Genomic DNA, 12,815 nt, shown 5'->3' with positions numbered 1-12,815 from the left:
CAACCTTTCTGGCATGTGAAAGGTCTAGAAATGAACCACTGAGTTCTTTTTTCCATGAAGTTACAGTGAAGCTCCGTTCTGCTTTTATTTCAGTGCTGCAGTGAAATTTCACATTCTGTTGCAAAATATACAGGTCAACACAGGAACAAGTCTGTGGTGAAGTAATGTGTGCACTGCTGCTTGTATACTTTTTCCTTCATAATATACAAGAAGGTATTACAGAAAAAAAACCCACATCAAAACAAAATAAAATCCAGCAAATGGAAACAAACAAGGGAAGGGAACATACTTTTTTAGAGAGGAAGGCAACAGCCAGAATAGTGACATACACAGTTCATAGGATCACAGGACAATTCTAGTTGGAAGGGACCTCAGGAAGTCTCTAGTCCCACCTTCTGCTCAAAGCAAGGTCAGCTATGAGGCCAGACCAGGTTCCTCAGCGCTTTGTTCAGTTGGGTCTTGAAAACCTGTCAGGATGGAGCACGCAGAACGTCTTTGCTCCACTGCTTGGCAGTCCTCATAGTTCAAAAGTTTTTCTTTACACCAACTCTGACCCTTCTTGCTTCAAGTTATGTACATGATTTCTTGTCCTCTTGCTATGCACTCCTGTGAAGAGTTTGGCTCTATCTTCTCAATACCTTCCTTGCAGGTATTGCAAGACTGCCATTAGGTCCCCCAAATCCTTCTCTTCTCCAGTCTGAACAAGCCCAGCCTCCTCAGCCTCTCAAGTTCCCCTCTCGGAATGTGAAATTAATTGAAAGTGTAGACACAAACAGGAACTCATAAAACAATGAAAGTGGCTCTTTGTAATGGAGAAATTTGTAATTACACACAGAGGGATCTTCTCCTAAGAATTTCCATACTGTTTCTGACCACTGTATGCTCATCCTCCAAGTATAATGTCAGACCTAGAAGTGTGCTGAAAAAGTGCTGGTCAAAATCTTTCCACTACACAGACTTGCTAGAGGGGGATTTTTTTTGATGGAAAGAATTTTTTTTTCCCTATGAAACTGGATGACCACCACAACCAAACATTCTTCCTGGCAACTGAACAAAAGTGAAGAGGTTGTGAGAGGAGAAAAAAAAGACTTTCCATGGTGTTGTGGTTTAACCTCAGTCGGCAACTAAGCACCACGCAGCCGCTCGCTCACTCCCCCTCACCCGGTGGGATGGGGGAGAGAATTGGAAGAGCACAAGTGAGAAAAACTCGTGGGTTGAGATAAAAAGTTTAATAACTGAAATAAAACGATAATAATAATAATATAATAATAATAATAATACACAAAGCAAGTGATGCACAGTACAATTGCTCACCACCCGCCGACCGATGCCCAGCCAGTCCCCGAGCAGCGGCCCCCCCGGCCAGCTTCCCCCAGTTTATGTACTGAGCATGACGTCACATGGTATGGAATATTTCTTTGGCCAGTTTGGCTGTGCCCCCTCCAAGCTTCTTGTGCACCTGCAGCCTTCTCAGTCGGTAGAGCATGGAAAACTAAACAGTCCTTGGCTAGTGTAAGCATTACCTAGCAACAACTAAAACATCGGTGCATTATCAACTTTGTTCTCATCCTAAATCCAAAACACAGCACTGTACCAGCTACTAGGAAGGAAATTAACTCTATCCCTGCCGAAACCAGGACACATGGTGTTTTAACTCTTTTCAGAGGGTCGAGTGCCTGCTGCTACCAGGGAACCACACAGCCGTTGCAGGAGCCTGCGCAGGAACAGGTCCCTGAATTAACAGCTGTGCTTTTGATTTGTGCTAACTTCAACCCTTTCAAAATGTGGGTTCTTTTGCTGCCATTATTATTGTTTGTTGGTAAATTCATGTTCTTTGCTGGTTTGTCAGTATTGCTTGTTGGTTTGTTGTTTGATTTTTTTAAAACTGTCAGACTGAGAGCCCTGGAACGGCTAGCTGAGGCCTCCAGGCGCAGTTAAGTAAATGGATATAAACCTTCTTGCTCTATTGACTCTGCAAATGTAACCACACTCCAGATTTCAGTCATAATAAGCGAGGCTAAAGGCTGGTCCTTTACGTTGTGGAGATGTGAAACCTCACCTTTCAATCCTTCCCTTTCCTCCTTGCATGTATCAGGAAAAATTTCATCCGAGTTAAACCACTGGTGGCTAGAATTTGGTTCTTTATAGGCACTTGAAGTAATGAATTTTCAACTATCTGAAACCCAATATTGATATTGTAATGAATCTGCATGACATATGGTTATACATTAGAACATATATTTTCCAAAGAAAACAAAAGCTGAAAAGCTTAGGAGCAGGTAAGCACCCGTCCACATGAGGTAAACAAGTTTAAGAAGTGGCTCATCTCAGGGGTATGCTGAAGGAGAACTTGAGTCATTACTGAAACACAGGAACCATCATAGCAGCATAAATTACACCATGAAATTAGAGAGATTTACCACCCTCCCTCTGTCTGCCCCTTTGTCAATCACTCGCTTGATCTCCGTGTGTGTGCATGCTTTATTCACTTCTATCACAGTACTGATCTAAAAAAAAAAAAAATCCCTTTTGGGGGTACTTCCCAGCTAAGCTTTAGGTTTCTACTAAAACTGGGAAACAAATGACTACGTTAAGAGGACTTCAGCCTTCCTCCAGCTGAGTACGTGTACGCCCAGCACGCGGGCTCGCTAGCAAGCTGTGACAGGAGGCAGTTCTGTGGGGGATCCTCAGTAATTTTGTCAGTGTGTCATGGTCATCTTTCTTGCCTGTGCATTTGTTTGTTGCCATTGATTTATGTACCATGCCTGACTTAAAGATACGTGTTGATGCTCCATTGATTTCATTGACCCTCTAATAAGTTTTTATTAGGTCCAGCTACTAGTTTCACTTAGATTAGTATCTGTGACTTTTGGGGTATTTCCTAGGTACAGACTGGGGAAGAATTTTTCTTTCTTTCCTCTTAGGTTATCCAATTTTGCTTTGACTGTGCTTGCTCAGGCATTTCTGACAGTCTCCATTTCACAGGTAGTTCTGTAGGTGATCAGCGCACTGCTCTTCGTAGCAGAACTGCGCAGAGCATGGTCTTTCGCTCGGTCTCCCTCACGCTTTCGTGGGCACAAGCAACACCTGAGCAAATTCAGTATGTCTGTTCGTGCAGTTTCACTCACAAAGCAGTAAAGAATGGGATCAGCAATGCAATTCAAACTTGTTAAGGCCTGTGTGATTCTGTAAACCTTATACATCAACTGAAAAAGCTGTGGGTCAGGGGTGGAAGGTTCTTTGATGCTGCGAATAAGCAATATAATGTGATAAGGAGTGAAGCAAACAATGAAAGTAACTGTGATATTCAGAATAAGTTTCCTCACTTTTTTCTTTTCTTCATCTACTGTGGCTTGATTACACCTCACTACTTTGTAGATTTGATGGTAGCAAAACACAATGATTATCAAAGGGACCAGGTACCCTGAGCATATCCGAAATAAATTTATCGATGCCTGCCACATTTCCAGGGGGTATTTATCATAGCATAATGTATGATTAGTGAAATTGCAAGGATCATTGAATACTTCTTTGGTCATCAATATGACTGAATTCAAAATGCTTTCCAGAAGCCAAACAATTATGCTGACAATCAGCGAAATTCTTCTTGTGCGCAAGTGCTGGATCTTCAAGGGATGAACTAATGCCAGGTACCTGTCAACAGAGATGCAAGCAAGGAACGCAGTGCTGGTGTAGAAATTCATATACATAAGGAAGGCAGAAATCTGACAAAGCAAGGCAGAGAGCCTCCAGTTATCTCCATTCCAGGCATAATCAATCCACAGAGGCAGAATCAGAGAGTACAAAAGGTCAGCCAGGGATAGGCTGAAGAGGTAGACTGCTAACTCATTCTTTTTCCTCACCTGAATGCAAGATGCATAGAGGGATACGCAGTTGGTGGGAACACTGATTATCATCACAATGCCATACACAAATGGAAACAAATACTTATCCAGGGTGTGATCATCATGGCACTTAGCAGTGTTGTTCATTGTCCACCCCGAGTAGTATCTTTGTGTTAATTCCAGCCTGAATGCAATAAAAATCCTCTGTGGTCTGATAGGTGGTCATCTGTTAGTTCTTCAGGACCTGGTTGGTAAGATTCCAGCCTTCTGTTACCAAAAAGGAAAAATGTCAGCTGTAACAACATTTTCGTTTGTTTTTTTTATGGGCTTCTTGGTGGGTGTCTTTTTTTAGAAGAAAGAAACTGTGTTTGTAGGAGATCAAAGGTTTTAAACACTCCTGGAGTTAGGAGTGCATAGGAAGAGGAACCTAAATGTCTAAGGTGGTCAAGGTCAGTCAGATGCAAGCTTCTACAGCAGAAGCAGGATGAGTAGTTAAGACACTTCCAGAGGGATAGGGTCCTGAAATCCCAGGTCTCTCTTGTGGGAGAATTGAAAGAGATCAGAATGTGCCACAAATAACAGAAGTGCACTTTCTATTATTCTGGTGAGCAGAATAGGGTTTTGGCCATACGAATATGGCAGATTTCTTATCCCCAATAACCCTTTCCCCTCTCAGTCAATGGAGAGACAAGGATAGAAAGACAGGGATTCAGGTACTGCTAGATGTTGGGATCTGCTCAGAAGAGGAGAATGTGTGGCTGGTATGTCTCCCTATTGCGAATCACTCTCTTGTCTTGTTGCATCCTCACACTTCCCCGCTTCCCCTCCCCTCCTTTGTATGTGATCCCCCAAGAACTTGCCGTCAACTGTGCTATTTCAGCAAAGCTTACTGCAAGTCCCAGGAACCCTCATGTGAAACCTGGCAGGCTATTGGGTTCCTGCATGCACAGGAGAATCTGCCAGGGTGTCACTTAGACTCATGTGAGGTGGAGACTCTGAGTACAATTTTTCATTTACACTTCTTTCCTCTAAGAATCACAGTTGCCATGCATGAGTTTATAAAACCATTAGCAATTAAGCTTATCTTAGGCATGACCACGGCTGTGGGTGTCAACAGCTTCAACACGAAAATACCAGTAAAATGGCAGCCCTGACTAAAGCAGTGGGACTGGAGGAGTCGTGTGTGTGAGCCTCAGAAGCACTTAGAAGAGCTGACCTTTAAGCAGGAAAGGTGTACAACCATAGCTATAAGACAGCTGGTACTCACTGATTATATCACAGCTCTGACACTCAGTAATTCTCTTCTCCAAACATCAAATTGTTAAGATCAGGAAATACGAGAATGGGGAATATTTGTTGTGGACCAGTTCTACTGCCAAATACACGCACCATCTACAACTGTTCCCACACAGGAAACAGCTCAAACTTAAGACAACTTGGGTGCAGGGATTTTCCCATGTGGTAGGCAAATTCATTCTGCCTTTTATGGGTTCAATGCGTGTGTGTCTGGAGGTTTGTGGGTTTACCAGAGAAACCCAAGTAGGTTTATTGCCTCTGTTGAGAGGTTATTATATGGATCTCTCTTCTATAAAAAAAAACTTTCATGCATATTCAGGAAAAAAAGGAGCGATGACAAAACTAGTCAGAAAGCACATATTTAATTTTACCAGCCACTGCTTTATTTGATCAAGTTGGCTAACTTTTCACGGTTAGAGCTAAATTCATTCACAGGCTTGAAAGACAAGGAAAATTCTTGAGAAGGACTTGCCAATTTGGTCCACTGAGCAGCTTTACTTACATGATGACTAATTAAAAAAACCACAGTGTCTATATTTAAGACAAACATAAGATGTCTGCTTTTTAGTGAGGTTTAATAAAACCACACGGTAAATAGGGCATCGTAAGCTTACCAGTATAGATAAGTATCATGAATTAAAAATGTAGCTCTAGAAATTGGATCCCAGGGTTTTGCTGTGCCACTTCTCACCAAAAGCAAAGCGAACATATGCAAACTGACCAGATGAGTAAAAGATAAAATACCTACCTCTTCTTCTAATCACATTTTAGCATCTCTTTTCCTATGACAGGTCTCTTAATGTCTAACAGGGAAACGTGCCCTTTGAGAAGCATGTGTGTAATGTAGCAAGTGTATGAGACAGTGTTTACTAGTCGTGTGACAGAGAAACTGGAATTCCTTCTCCCTCCCCCACAAACTCTTTCTCCATTGTTAGTCGACTTGTTATATTACAGACTTATCATCCTTACAAGCTCCTGACTTGTCTCCATGTTACTCACAACAGCTCCTCTCACAGTTACCTTTATCAGCTCTTTCATATCTACTCACAGACCAACATGCCAATTTCTTTATGCCACGCACCTTTTTTTTCTTCAGCTTTCTCTTTTTAGCTCATTTTTTCTAAAACTTTTGTTCTGTTAATCTCACTGCTCATAAGGTAAAACACTTGTCCTTACACTGCACTTGTCTGAATAAACCACAAGTTCTTTGGGGCAAGACCTTGCTTTGCTCTTCTGCCATCTGCGTTAAGGAACTATTATCTTAAGATATAACTGGCTAACGGCAGGCTGGAACACTGAAGATGGGATTCAAAGAAGAGGGTTGAGACCACATGAAATTTGCCACCTTGGCAATTTTTTTCTGTCCTTCATGTTCACAGGTCACGGTACCCCATGGTTTTCTTTTATTTTTAACCAGTATCATCAATAGTTTCTACGAACAAAGCCCTGGAGGCTGTCTAAAATTCCCCAGGTAATCCATGTCCTAGCTTTGATGACACATTGATGCTACTTACACAAGGACATGCTTTCAATGAGAATAACAACAAGAAGTGTGTCATTCTGGCATGTATTGATGACCTATACTGAAGTGTGTCAAAGAGCCAGCAAGTGAAGTATAGCACAATGTATGCTGCAGTTTCTTGCACAGAAACATAAAACCAGAAAGTGCTGTTTTGCCCTGATTACAACACATTTCATTACAGTTACTTGGGGCCTTGTCTCAGGGGAAGTGGTCCGTATCATACTTCCTTGCTTAGGTTTTTCCTGATAATTAGGACTACGTAATGCAAAATGATTTGTCTTACCTGAATGCGTGATCTGAAGCATTTCCAGGTTTTCTCTCAGCTACTGCGCGTACCTGCTGGTTTTGGCCAGGAGGATGGTATTGGCTTACAGCTATCCTAAAACACAATGTTTGATAATTTTTCCCACTGATTTTTTTTTTTTCTAAAAACCTATGGAGGAATTTCTGTTTAACGATATAGTCTAATGGTTTGACTTTCATGGTCCAAACCCACTGTGACTAATTCTGTAGACTTCTGACTTATTTTACAGACTTGTTTTGGTATCAGATGTGTTTCAAATGAAAAAGAAAAAATCTCAACAGTATTTTTTTCTTTTAGCCACATTATTCAATGATTATCATTGTCCCCATCTCTTTGTCATTTTGCTACAGAAAACCTGCTGTACAAGAACTCTGAAGAAAGTCAGTCAGACATAAAATTTAGAGAAATGGACTAGCAAATGCTATGCAAGTAATGTATGCAAACAAGCCTGTAAAGGAACCTTGTGAAAGTTTCTGGAGAAAAATACTCATTACATACTGTATTTGTATTGATGCATTCCTACAGTATCCTTTTCAGATTCAAAGACAGCTTTATGCGGTCTCTCCATTTAAGACATTTTGAAAGTAACAAAGTAAGTATAAAGTTATACTTTCATAAGCACAAATACAAAATGATATTCCATACTCTTACCCATAAACAACTTTCTAAGGGAAGAATGGAAGAGTCTTTTTTATTTTTCGGATAAATGAATTCTACTATAGTTTGGGAAATTAGGGAAGATGAAGAAGACCGTAAGGATTTTGTGTTATTAACAGAAAAGTTTAGTCACCAATTAAAAAAAAAATCTTCTATTAGCTGATGAACACCAGTTTAGTTTCGGAAACATCTGCAACTGATACATTTCACCCTTTATTTCAAATTCAAGTTCATAAAAGGGCAGGTTGCTGTAAGCAATGTTCATTATAATGTGGTAAGTTTTTGCAGGTACTTTGCTTTTAGATAAGGTTCAGGGGAAGAAAACAATGTTGTGTGAGCTAGTGCAGTAGCTGCTGTAGTGGTGCTATTCTATATCAGCCATAAGATGGAAGGACAGATGGTTTTCTTGATTTATTTTTTCTCTCAAAGCAGTTTCAACAAATTAGATTACTTTGTGTTCTCAAAATAAGTTACAGTGCCAAGCTGATTTCCTCAAGCACAAGGACCTTCCATAGCTGGATCTTTTTTGCTAATGAGCAGATCTCAAAACTTAATTCTGAAAAACTTCACAGTTTAGGAGAGTTGAAATATGCCTTCAAGTAACATGGACATTTTTGCTTAAAATGAACAGCATTTTTCCTCATGCAACACTAAATTTCACTCACAGGTCTCCATGAGATTCCGTAGAGACTTAAACAGGTCTAAAAGAGCTCAGTCTTTTTAACTTTGAGATACACTTTATGGACTGTTTTATAGAGCATAAAAATTCTGTTAACATGAGCAAACAGAAAAAAAAGCTATGTTTTTTAGGCTGTAGGCCATACAGGTGAGTACTATTTTGCTATCTTTATGTGCATCATGTTTTCCCCTACGCATACAGACAGATGCTGTACAAAATATTTTCATGTACATAATACTTGGTATTCTAAGAAGCTACTTTTAGCACAGCTTATTTTTCTTCTAATTTTTAAGCATTGTATATATTCATATAAATAGCGCTGAGTACCTTGTTAGTGCCATAAAATATGAGAGAACAATAATAGAAGAGCTACTGGAACCCCCTGTGAGGCCTGAGGCATTTTTTGCAGTGAAGACAGGAGAGCAGAGAATCCTGAAAACTCACTCCCAAATACCGTTCTTCTCCATCTTTCCCCCGTCTCCTAAGCAACAGATATTTTGATCATGGCAATACAATTACAACAATAAATCAAGCTGGCATGTCTTTCCTAATTCAATCTTTTGATGTCATTTGCCCTTTTGTCTCATGTTTCACTTGTGCTGGGAGTGAAATACTCCTTCTCCCAAAGCAACCTTTTGCAGTCCCTTTTGCATCCCTTCTTTTTGTTGTATGATGTCAGCATCACACTAAGGGAGAGCGAGGCTGAAATCTGTACCAGATCATAAGCTGTGTATCTGACTTCTTGGATTTTGAACACTTACCTAGGCAGCCATGTGTCCCCATGTAGCAGTTTCACTGTAATGCCATCGGTAGTGTAACCCGTGTCTGCTTCTGAGAAGCAAAACTGCTTCATCAGATAAAGCAACAGGAAGCTGCTCTTGGATACACCAATGAGGCAACAGCTCACACGTCTCTCAATTTTTTTTTTTCCCCCCTTTTTTTTTTTTTAATATCTTGTATAATCTAACCTTATCCATGGAAAAAAAAAGCAACATAGTTACGTAGAAGTATGCACTTCTATGATGGTACCAACCTTAGTAAAACTAGGAACACTTTTAGTAAGTTTATAGAAGTTTTATTGAAAATATTGCCTAATTACATGAGTGGAGTATATTACAAACCTCTTATCTAGGACACTATGTTCTGCAGCAAAACCACTCCACAGAAATAAAATACTGTGGAGTGTATATATATTTATTTGTGTTTACTTGTATGTGTTCAAAACATAGGGTCTTTTTTCAACTAAAGGACTTGTCACTTGCCTTTCCCAACAAATTTATCACAGAATCAAATAAGAATCCACCTAAAAAGAGCCCATAAAAATATATCACAATGACTTTAGGAGTTTGTATGTGGCTTTCACAGGAGTGATTCTTTTAACAAATAATTCTATTCAATTAGACAGGTGGAAAATTGTTACATGAGCACAGTTTCTCTTCTCCCTCTGTGATCAGAATAAATTACTGTGTGCTCTGATTTTTTTCTTAAATTCTGTTTGGAACAATTGAATTCTGCTTCTAAGGAACTGGGTACAATTTCACTTTAAGTGTACATCTATTGGGTAACACAAAAACTGGCCTGTTTGATGATTCACATGCTAAGGAGAAATGAAACAGATAAGCAAATTTAAAAGCTCTAAAATAGCACATACTGACTTCCTTGAGAACAATACCAGGCAGCTCTATAATATTTAACCACTGGATGCAGAGATTTGGTTCCTTCTTTTTTCCAGTCAGAGCATGACTTTTTCATCCAGTGTTTCTACTGATGCGCTTGTTATATGAAGCTTAAATTATCAAATCATTCTATACTTGTGGTCATTCCTGAACTGGTATCATAGCCCCCTCCAGTTTGGTGAAAGGGAGGCTTTCCAGCCACTTGATTATATTAATTTCTAAAATAAATTTCAGTCAAACCTTTATTTTCACTGAAAGAAAAGTCACTAGACAAAGACCTGTTTTATTACTTTGCACCTGCCTTTTCCTAACATGGTACCTACTAAGAACAATGTCTGGTGAGCTGGTTCTGCTGTTCTGTTGAGGGTTTCTATATTTCAATGAAGAAAAAGCAGTTCTTATCATTATTAGAAATAGAGAAACATAGTTGATGATACATTTCTACAGTTCTTCACTGTAACAATTGATAGTGGGACTGAAAGATCAAAGGAAGCAAGAGGGGATATGATGCATTTTATACATTCTGGAAGTAAAGCTATATGCAAAAAGCAATTCTTGACTGTGTTCATGTGGACAATTTAATTTCTGATGCAAGCAGCACAGTTTTCCAGTTTTTTTTGGAGATCTGGACATACATGGTATCTCAAATCAGTCATCTCAGAACAACAGATGTTCTTTTGGTTGGCTGAGATTACAGTACTATTAAGAAAGAACAACTGAAATAGAACAGCATTAACAGTGGAAAATTATCTTATCTACAAAAGAAGCAATGAGTAAGTCCTCAATAATTTTATTGGTTATATTTGGGCTTACAAAGGGTCCAGATCTCATGTCCTTGGGTCATGGACAAAGATGTAAAGAAAAAAAAAACAGGTAAAAAGCAAGGTTGAGATTCCTAATGCATAATAAAAGTCCTCAGAGTCCCACCAAAATATCTTCTTCTTTCCACCAAAAGAAATTCTAAGAATGTTTTTCTATACCAGCTGAAAAGGGGAGGCACTCAGCACATCATAGGATGGAAATACGAGTTTTGAAAGCTGACACTTTTAGGCTCCTCTGAGTGAATAAGAGACTGAATTCCACAGCTGAAGCCTTCTACCTGGAATAAACTGATGCATTAATTTAAGAAATTATCAGAATTAACCAATTAATAATTCATGATGGTTTTGCAAACGTTCCAGGTGCGCAAAGCTGTACAGTCTGCTGGAACAAATGTGAATTAGGACCATAAGCATAATTCTACCTCTGCCAGTGACTCACTGTAGCCTTGAGCAAGTCACTCTGTCCTTCTGCATGTAATAATGACATCGTATAGCTCATTTGGGTGTGAGCAGGTTCATTAGTTAATGCTTGATATTGCTGTAAAATGCAAAATGTTTTGTGTTTGGTATTGTTATTAAAAAAGTTATAAACAGGAAACGTCAGTCAGGTAATGTCATCACTGAGACATTGGATCCCTCAATGACATGGACAAGAGAGGCAGTGGCTCGAATGACAGCATTCTTTATGGACAGAAACATGCAAACCTGAGGTTTTCCACAGCTCTAACACACTGCCCGCATGATGTCAGCCACTGCATCTCCCGGTGCCTCATTCCTCCTTTAAGCACATGGAGCACTGCCTCTGTAAAACACTGAAGTCAGCAGACAGACAGTTCCCCTTCAAGGATTTTTATAGGGTAATCAAGCTGATCGCCAGTCTCCCTATTACTTTTCCTCTGAGCCAAATGTTTTCATGTGCTGGAGTCTGAGGGAACACCCTGGCTATCCTAACGGAAACTTTTAACGTGTGGCACAGCACCATCTCAGCTGGTCCTGTTTGTTATGCAGCTGCCCTGCGGCGTGCCCCATGAAGGCTGCAAAACAGAAAGGCTTGTTCAGCCACGCTAGCGGCGCAAGTCAAAACCCACTTCCAGGATCCCTCTCTGGGGTCCTGCTGACGCAGCTGCGGATCTAACTGGGGCCAACTGGGATTCCCAGGGAAGCCCCTGAGGCTGCCAGCACGCCTCTGCGGGGCAGGGCCTCTGCGGGCCTGGCCGTGCCCCAGGGCCGCTCCCGGCCTGTTCCTGTGCAAGTGATGAAAGGTCTTTCTCACAGCGCGCTGGCGTTTCCTCCTTCAAGGTGCCGATTATTGCCTACTGTACGAGGGAGTTGGTGGCAGCCCGAGAGTGGGGCAAAACCAGGAACCTGGCAGCTGGCGAGCGCCTGGAAATGAGAGGTTCCCCGGGAAACACTATTCCTCTCCCAGGAAAACTGCCGTGCCTTGCCAGAGTCCCCCCCAAAAGGCCAGTCTGGCGTAAGTCTCACAACCAGGCTGCTCATGCGGCACTAAACGCAACTCGCCGTGTGTTCCCCGAGAAACCCCGTCCAGCCCTGACGCCCACGCCCCGTCTCGCTGCACAGCCAGCCAGCTTTCCCACACCCAAGATGGCTCCACAATAGGTTCACTCGCTATTCAGTGCCCAATTCCAGCACGGCGGTACACGTCCCACCAGCCGGAACTTGCCTCGCCCTTTCTCAAAATGGCAACCACTAACTTCAACCCGCGAGGGGGTTGCCCGTAAGGGCTGCGAGCCTTCTCCTCCCTTCGCCTTTCCCTTTAGCAAAATGGCGGCGAAGGGTGCTCACGCCCCGCCCTCCGGTGATCGCCAGGTTGTGCGGTCACGTGACGCGCGGAGCCGGGTAGTGGCGAGTTGCTGTAGGGACGCGGTGGTGCGTCCGGGACGCTGTCGGCGGCGCGGAGCGGAGCGGAGCGGAGCGGGATGGGGTGCGCGGTTCTGCTGTGGTGCTGGCTCCTGCTTGGCTGCAGCTGGGGGCCGAGGGCCCCCCGGGGCCGT

The 12,815-nt window shown here is 41.6% G+C and overlaps 2 protein-coding genes across 2 annotated transcripts in view; one reads left to right on the top strand and one right to left on the bottom strand.

Moving 5' to 3' along the window:
• Positions 1-2,954: 2,954 nt before the first annotated feature.
• On the bottom strand, positions 2,955-4,106 carry GPR65 (G protein-coupled receptor 65). Its single transcript, XM_009319518.1, has one exon. The coding sequence runs from the start codon at positions 3,990-3,992 to the stop codon at positions 2,955-2,957; it is 1,038 nt and encodes a 345-aa protein (XP_009317793.1). The 5' UTR covers positions 3,993-4,106.
• Positions 4,107-12,585: 8,479 nt separating this feature from the next.
• GALC (galactosylceramidase) overlaps positions 12,586-12,815 on the top strand; it is a 39,657-nt gene continuing 39,427 nt past the window's right edge. Inside the window, exon 1 of the mRNA XM_009319517.1 lies at positions 12,586-12,660. Coding sequence (XP_009317792.1) covers positions 12,586-12,660 — 75 coding nt within the window. The remainder of the gene's footprint in view (positions 12,661-12,815) is intronic.

This window comes from Pygoscelis adeliae, unplaced genomic scaffold (genome assembly GCF_000699105.1).
Source record: "Pygoscelis adeliae isolate BGI_AS28 unplaced genomic scaffold, ASM69910v1 Scaffold71, whole genome shotgun sequence".
Lineage (NCBI taxonomy): Eukaryota > Metazoa > Chordata > Aves > Sphenisciformes > Spheniscidae > Pygoscelis > Pygoscelis adeliae.
The sequence above is the reverse complement of the archived record's forward strand: the minus strand, read 5'-3'. Positions and strand labels throughout refer to the sequence as shown.

Excerpts from the sequence above, each read along its gene's own strand:
- GPR65 (XM_009319518.1), bottom strand. The coding sequence starts at position 3,992 with ATGAACAACACTGCTAAGTGCCATGATGATCACACCCTGGATAAGTAT.